Genomic DNA, 7,956 nt, shown 5'->3' with positions numbered 1-7,956 from the left:
TTATGTCATCTGTGAATTCAAGAAGCTGTGTTTCACAGGATCTGCCCTTTCTGAAGCCGTGTTGGAGAGGATAGAGAATCGTCTGTTTTTCGGCATGATTCATGATGTGGCTGGTGACAATGTGTTCTAGGAGCTTGCAGCAGATGCACGTTAGGGAGATAGGGCGACAGTTTTCTGGTTTATATCTGCTGCCTTTCTTGTAGACTGGGGATACATTGGCTTTCTTCCAGTCATTAGGGATGGTGCTATTTTCAAGTGACAGAGTGGTGATGGTGTTGATTATTGGAGCGATGTCAGTTGCCAATTCCTTGAGGATGCGAGGACTTATGGTGTCAGGTCCTGCAGCTTTATGTGGGTTCAGTGTGAGAAGGAGTTTGGTGATTCCGTTTGTGGTCTATATTTCAGATATTTCAGGGGCTACAGGATGTGTTGATTGTGGATTGACGTAGTCCCCCTTTTTGGAGTCATCAGCAGTGATCTTGATGTTGTCTGTGAATACAGATTTGAACTGTCGATTTAGAATGTTAGCTTTGGACTTAGGATCGGAGTGGAGTTGTCCATGTTCTTTTAGTCCAGTAATTGTTTGATTGTCTTTCTTCTTGTGTTTTATGAAGGTCCAGAAACGTTTCTGACTGCTGTGTATGTTTGGATCTGAAGGCTGCGGTGTTACAATATTGTCGACATATGTCCAGTAGGCTTGTCGGAGTTTCTTCTGCACTAAGTGTTTGCAGTTCTTGTAATTTCTTTGATGTTGTTTGTCTTGAGATTTTTTCATTTTCTTATGGAGACGGTCACGTTTTCGTATAAGTCTTTTGATGCTTTTGTCAATCCATGGTGATGTTTCTCTTGGCCTAGCAGTTTTGTGGGGAATATGTTGTTGTATACTTGTTTTCAATGTAGTTGTAAATTTGTCCCAGATAGTGTTGATGTCGGTGTTGTTTTCCGCCATTGACTTGATTGTTTGGTGGAGTGTTGCCATGTCTTCCTTCATGCTATCCCATCTAGCCTTCTTGTACAGTGGGATCTTCCGGGGCGTTTGGGTATGGGTGACAGGGCTGAGGTCAAGCTCAACGAAGACAGTGTCATGGTCAGATATGCCGGGCATTGTAGTTATTTGCTGTACTTTGCTGGGGAGATTTGTTATTACAATGTCAAGAGTGTTGTTATTTCTTGTTGTATCTTCAACAATTTGGATAAATCCATTGTCATCTAGGCAGTCTGAGAACTGATAATGGAGGCGTGCATGGGCTGTGCCTGCTTTCAGTGTTTTTGATTTCCAGTCCCAGCCTGGGAGGTTAAAGTCTCCCGCAATGAGTAGAACAGAGTCTTTAATTGATGTTGCACGGCTAACAGATTCTTGGAAATGGAGTAGGTTGTGTTCATCTGATGTTTTAGGATGGTAGGATGAGCAAATAAGCAATGATTTGGCTCCAACAATGTTGACCTTGGCCCAGACTATCTCACAGTCTGTTTGGAGTTCTGGGATGTCTGTGCTGAGTATTGAATCTTTGACTGCGATGAGTACTCCACCGCCTGTGCCTGTCTTGCGATCATTTCGCCAAAGTTTGAAGTTGTCTGGGAAAACTTGGTTGTCGGTGATAGAGGGGTCCAGCCATGTTTCTGTGGCGATGATGATATCTGGTTTAGTGCTCTCTATGAGGTTTTCTATTCTGTCTTGTTTTTTCTTTATGGACTGGCAGTTGACATTCAGGATTCTAAGTGGTAGCTTTCTTGGTGGTTTCTTCTTTGGGTTTGCACTTCTTTCTGGAGTTGATGAGTGAAGAGGTTTTAACTGTGTCTTAGGGCTCTGTAGACTTGTGCTTGAGAGCGATAGTAATTCAAATGGATTAGACGTTGATAGCCATCCTTGATCCTGATCTTGATGAACACATGATTTGTTTTAAAACCACTCGGTGATTCTGTCGGCGTCTAAATTTTGTTCAACATACATAGATATATTCGCGCTTCAAATCCAAAATATATAGAAATTATACAAAATATCATGCTGGGACTTTAAAAATGTCATTTTAGCGTGATTTGCGTTCATAAAATCATTTCAATATTTTTGTCATTAATTTGCCCGAGTTTCCCTTTAAAATGACTTTTTAGCATGTTTCCGAATTTTGTCACTTATTTTTCGCATAGCATTAATAAATACATAATTGAAACATACCTCCAGTATATTTAGTAGTAAAAATATAATAATTTAGTAGCTTCATAGCTGGATTTTTTTTCAAATTTACGAATTCACGTTATTACGGTTCACAGGAAACAAATTTCACGCATGCGTGAGCACTATCACAACGTCTGAAAATTTTGCAGAACAATAACAAAAGTGTACTTTCGCTAAATGCAAAATCAGAGAACATTGCATCATTGTTGAAAACATTCAAGCTAACTCAGTCATTCAATTTATCATTTCACTGTATAATTTACAAAATCAAACATCGACTTATTGTTTAAATCGAACCGGCATTTTATGACAAATTCTGCAAAAATGTAACCTTCTCCCACTCAATTTTATTGTCCTCAATAAGATCTCGTTTTAATTTGTGCATCGTTGTCTTGCAAATGGCAGGAAGGACACAACAGCCCCTTTTGTCATCACTGAGACGTAGAAAACGGACACAACCACCAGTATTCAACGGCGTATCTGGATCATATGAGGACAAAGACAATGATTTTTTGTGGTATTCTTTAGATTTTATGTAAACCATAGAATTTGTGCATGTAGTCAATCTTATAATAAAAATATGCAAAGTATTAGCTATATTGATAGTTGAGTAAAAAGGCAGAATGCAAATTTGAAAAGATTTGGGGATGGTCTATGTCCCTAGTTACTGCCATTGATCATTCATTGTCAACTTGTGATGACTTTTAACATTGGAGTGTGGTTGCTGATCTATGTCAAGCATGTGAGTTCTTAAAGTAATCAAGTCTACAAAAATGTAAACAGCCATAGAAGCTTGAGAGGAATGAATCTGACTCTATGATTGCATTGTTGTTTTGCAGCTTGAAAGCTACACCGTTTGTGCCATGGCTCAATGCATGATCATACATAACTTCACATAAATTTGTTTAATAATAATTTGCAATTAATTCTGGATGTCAATTTGAATGGGATTCCGACAGGGACATTGGATTCTTTTATGTGAGGAAGCTATCCAGCTGAGCTAGCTTACGGAACGTCGGTGGTTCTACTCAGGTGCCCATTCCTGCCTGAAATAATGCACGGAAGGCCACCTGAGGTCTCCCTCCACCAGTAAAGCTGGAACGTCGCAATATGACCTATACTGTGACGATGTGACGTAAAACCAAAAAAACAAAAACAAATAATTTGAATGGGAACCACAATGAGGAAGGAAACCAGAAAAACTGTTTCCCAGCGTGCTTTTTGTAAACAATAGTGCAGGTAGCCTGCCTGTACTAATTCTGGTATGCTTCAAATATAATAGGACAGGGAACCAAAATCACCCCTGATGAAGAGCAGGCAAACTTTTTACCCATAATTTTTCTGTACTTCCGGCGAATGTTTCAGAACTTGGAGATACTTGCATCACCGTAATGCTTTACATTGTAGAGCATGCTATTTATAGGTTATAGGTCTAATGGAACTGATCATTCATTTAGCTTCCATTGTCTATCTACAAACATAATATTTTATTCCATCTGAAAGAGTAATCAATTTATTGTCCATTGACACTTGACAGTTATGTGTAAAATGAAATGTTGTGTCATGCTCTAATATGAAGTTGTAAGACAAAGTCTATTACATATATAGCAGTGTTTTTTTCACCAAAATATTCGGCGAAATTCTCCCCATTCCCCCCTCAAAATAGTATGTTTTTTTCCCCCCTCAAAGCTGAAATTTCCCCCTATAATATGGCAGCCCAAATTTGCCTGCAATGAATATCATTTTTTTGCAACTAACTGCCGAAAAATGCTTTATTTTATGCCTGTAAGACTTACTGTTAAGCAAGGTTTTTCATATAGGTAAGGGGAGCTACTCCTGGTATCCAAACAAGTTTATCATGTGACAAATCAATATTTTAGATCTGTATAAAAATCCCCCTCCTATTGCATTTTTCCCCCTCCAATGGGCACCGACCCCCTTCCCCCAAAAGTGAAAAAAACGCTGTATAGATTTTTGTCTGAAAATAGAGTTTAAATTGTGTCAGAATATTATTTTCAAGTTATATTGAATATTTCTCTTCTCTTTCAGCCCAATATGTTTTGATTTGATTGATGAAGCTCATATGACCAAGTGTGGACATACATTTTGGTAGGAAAAGTAAATCTTAGAATATCTGAGAATAGGAAACTTATTAAGTTAATAAATAGTTAATAACTATTTACAAATAAATCATAAATGTTCTTTTTTATTCATTGTAAGAAACGCTTTTTAATATTTGCATTATTTTACATACAGTTGAAAGTTATTTATAAACCAGTCATGTTTGGTTCTTCAGGGTTCCCTCTGGGTCAGTTTTGATTTTTTTTAGTTTGCGCTACCAAATTTTCCAGTTAGAAAAAGTATGCTCCAATGGCTCCAAAGTTGGAGCCAGTTTTTGTTCAAGAAGGCAAGTCTTTCTTGTTAAGATAAAGCAGTCATTTCACTGTATTTAGTACTGTTTACAAACACATCTTTATAATATTTATAACAGCTTTTTATTATCTAAAATAGAGATAAAGGGGTGCATTTCAAATTCACTTTAAGGAACTCCACTGCATACATGTGAACTGTTTTCGATGATCAAGTAGGAGATTTTTCTTCAAAAAGAGGGAGATTTTAGAATTTGCAATAAACAAAGAAGGAAGTTCTGACATCAAAAATAGGGAGATTTCTTTAATTTGTGAAAATACCCCTTATTTTAAGAAAAATCTTTGAAAATATGGCTGCAGAAAGTGGGAGTCTCCCGCTAAAAGTGGGAGAGTTCACATGTATGCCACTGATGTTTGATAGCCTAAAATGATAAAATTTGAAAATCTTTTATAAATCAACTTGTGCACTTAAAATGGAAAAGTGAGCAATAGATATAATATATGAATGTACTGCAAATTATATTGATTATCAATTTTTAACCTTTTACCCCATGAGCATATTGCGAAAAATGGCCGTTTTCATTGAAAAGCCTCCTGTAACAAGTTCAAACTACTATGAAAAATGCTTCAATACTGATGTAACTTGGCACAAATGTTGACTAGACCATAGCCTCTGTAACAGCATGCTCAATCATAAATTTCCTGTTACCATGGCAACGGGGGGACGTCTCAAAATTGCCAAAAATCACTATTTTGCATTGTTTTTTTTTCCATCAAAACTGATTTCAAAGTGCTGCAACTTCTCAATGAATTGAGATAGAGTAAAAGGCTTTTCAGCGCCGGTTACTAGTTACCCTAAGATCGACCTGAGGCCAATTTAAGCCTGTCACATGTCCAAAATTTTCTTGGCGAATTTTTCATGTAACATTTGGATGGGGAACGGCGCCAAAAAAGTGGTCAGTTTTTTTAACAACATTTCTCAAACGAAAAACAAAGTTTGGGGCCTATATAGGGCATTTTTTCACTGTTTGAGGCCTCTAAGGGGGGGGGGTGCAAAAAGCCGTCAAAACACGCTTATATAAGGGAAAAGGTTAATGCAATTTTGCAACGAATTTCATCTGGGGTTAATTTGCACAATAAAATTGATTATTATCAACAATATATATCATTATAAGTCAATGGTGAGGTCCCTTTTCACCAAGAAATACACATTAGCCATAGTAGTTCTTGGAGCAGTTTTCATTCTGAGCCAAGAGTTTTCCAGCATCCACTGCATTCTGGTGATCTACAGATTAGATTTTAAGTGCTTTCTTAACATTTAAAAATATATTTTACTCGGATTAAAGAGGTAAACTGCTCAAATTAACACATTGTCATTTGCATATCAACCTGTTCAACCTGTTTTTGTTACAGTTACAAGTGTATAAAGACAAGCCTGGAGACAGCAAACAGGTGTCCAAAATGTAACTTTGTCATAGAGAGTCCAGACTTTATTTTCCCCAATTTCATGTGTAAGTGCTATTTTATGAATATTGTCCAATGTGAGAACAAGAGGTGCATTTTCTTTAATTTCTTAACACAAGCATGGAGTTTCATTTGTACACATCATTTATACCGAATATACTTGTACATAATGGTCAGTCTGCACTTCTTTAAGCAGGGTTTGCAAATTTGCTGGAAAACTTGTCAGACATTTGGCCGGGCCAGTCTTATGTTTTTATCCAACCAAAAGGGAATCTAGTGTGAAATGAGTTCTTCTCATATGTTAAAAAACATCTAGTTTCTTTCTAAAATTGCTCAATCATTTTATACATTGGATTAGTCATTCCCTCAGATAGTTGTAAAAATTTCTGGTTAAATTATTATTTTTTGCAAGTTCTGTTCCCATAACTACTGAAAATTTTACAGGAATCTTCACACATTGGGATTCTTAGTCTATTAATATTTATGTTGACTTTTATTACTACAGTAAATGAGCTGATACTTAAGTACAGAAGTCGACAAGATGAGAAAAGAATCAGACTTGATCAACAGGTTAGTGAACAATTGTTCTACTGTAAATATTGGTATATTTTATAATAGCTGGTTGTTGTTCTAGTAGTGCCTTACACATTTATAATAATGGGTTATTATAATTTTTCTTGGAAACTTATTAAATATATCATGAAAATTAATTTGTTGTGAATGTTGTGAACATTTATCAATGAAAAAAACTAAGCATTTCATCAAGCTTAATTATATCTTGCTGAAGACGTTGATAAGTCCTATATGCAATGCTTCTTTCTTCATCATACAACAGAACAAAAATGCAAGACATAATGGATTGTTAATGCATTTACTGTTATTATTGAGTAATGTAGATGTTGAAATTATACATAATGTCACCCTAGTGCAGTAGTGGATAAACTCCTATTAAATTGAATGTGGAGTTAATCCGTTACTGCAATAAGCTGATAATAGTAATGTTACGAAATAGAATCAACCTTGGGACAAAGATAACATAAATAAATAAAGTTAACAAATAGAAGGTCTAATGCTCTTTTAAGATGTCCTTTCTTATCAGAAACAGTGTGTTATGTCAGTGATTTTTTCCCCTGTATTTTACAGTCGTATAAAGGCTGTTTCCCCTAGCCAAAAATAGGTATATCTTCCCCTAAAAATGCTAAACCAGAACCATGACTCGACAGCATCTGCCTTGTATCAGCTAGAAGACAGAAAGCTGTCCCTTTAGAATGATAGCCTCTGCTTTGTACCATGCATGTTAAATTGAATTGAAATTGATTTTTTTTTTAAATGTGTGGGTTAATTCAATTCTCAGTTGTTGTATTTATAACACTATATTTTCCCCTTTAGAAAACCACAAGTTGTTTTGAAAACTAAAGAAAAAAGTCACTGTATGTGCATTTTAAGTTTTTATCCACCAGTGAAGCTAGAAAGACACCATATAACTGTAACATTGTGTCACTGACTTATCCATAACATTCCCTATTCCTCTCCTAAAAAGAAACAGCTATAATAAAAGAATTAATAGAAAAAAAATTATGTCAAGTTATAAATCACTGTGTTGTAGAATGTACCGGGATCATTAGATCTTGCTGAACTGGTTATGGAGGAGAATATGGACTTGGCGAATGTAAACACTCTCTTGGAATTGCTACATTCAAAGAAACAACAATTAGAAGATGTAAGTGTATGGTTTTGTTATCTCTTTTATTCATTAAAACATACATTTTATTTATTGCTTTTATCCTATAAGCCTTTAAAGATCCTGTATGTTTTGTGATTGATATTGTTACTGTATGTATCATACACTTGCAAAATATTATATATGTATATAATTATGCAAATAAAACAATTTTCAAACATCCAAGAATATGTAAAATGTGTACTGCAAATATTTGTGCACATTATATT

At 35.5% G+C, this 7,956-nt stretch overlaps 2 protein-coding genes across 2 annotated transcripts in view; one reads left to right on the top strand and one right to left on the bottom strand.

Annotated features, from left to right (window-relative positions):
* Positions 1-394: 394 nt before the first annotated feature.
* Positions 395-2,558, bottom strand: LOC132758100 (uncharacterized). Its single transcript, XM_060749610.1, has 2 exons — positions 2,505-2,558; positions 395-1,873 (listed from the first exon to the last, which is right to left on the bottom strand). The coding sequence occupies exons 1-2, from the start codon at positions 2,556-2,558 to the stop codon at positions 395-397; spliced, it is 1,533 nt and encodes a 510-aa protein (XP_060605593.1).
* LOC132758099 (E3 ubiquitin-protein ligase COP1-like) overlaps positions 2,258-7,956 on the top strand; it is a 26,457-nt gene continuing 20,758 nt past the window's right edge. Inside the window, exons 1-5 of the mRNA XM_060749609.1 lie at positions 2,258-2,690; positions 4,223-4,282; positions 5,956-6,053; positions 6,512-6,576; positions 7,613-7,726. Of these exons, the coding sequence (XP_060605592.1) occupies positions 2,572-2,690; positions 4,223-4,282; positions 5,956-6,053; positions 6,512-6,576; positions 7,613-7,726 (456 nt within the window). The 5' untranslated portion in view covers positions 2,258-2,571. The remainder of the gene's footprint in view (positions 2,691-4,222; positions 4,283-5,955; positions 6,054-6,511; positions 6,577-7,612; positions 7,727-7,956) is intronic.

The sequence above is a fragment of the Ruditapes philippinarum genome, unplaced genomic scaffold, assembly GCF_026571515.1.
Source record: "Ruditapes philippinarum isolate M1 unplaced genomic scaffold, ASM2657151v2 ctg4357_1_1_1_1, whole genome shotgun sequence".
Lineage (NCBI taxonomy): Eukaryota > Metazoa > Mollusca > Bivalvia > Venerida > Veneridae > Ruditapes > Ruditapes philippinarum.
This window is presented reverse-complemented; position numbering and strand designations above follow the sequence as displayed.

Bases quoted from the DNA above. Each gene is read 5' to 3' on its own strand.
- LOC132758100 (XM_060749610.1), bottom strand. From the start codon at position 2,558: ATGCACAAATTAAAACGAGATCTTATTGAGGACAATAAAATTGAGTGG. The intron at 1,874-2,504 runs GTTACATTTTTG...CATCAAGATCAG, and splicing joins ATAAAATTGAGTGGGAGAAG to GATCAAGGATGGCTATCAAC.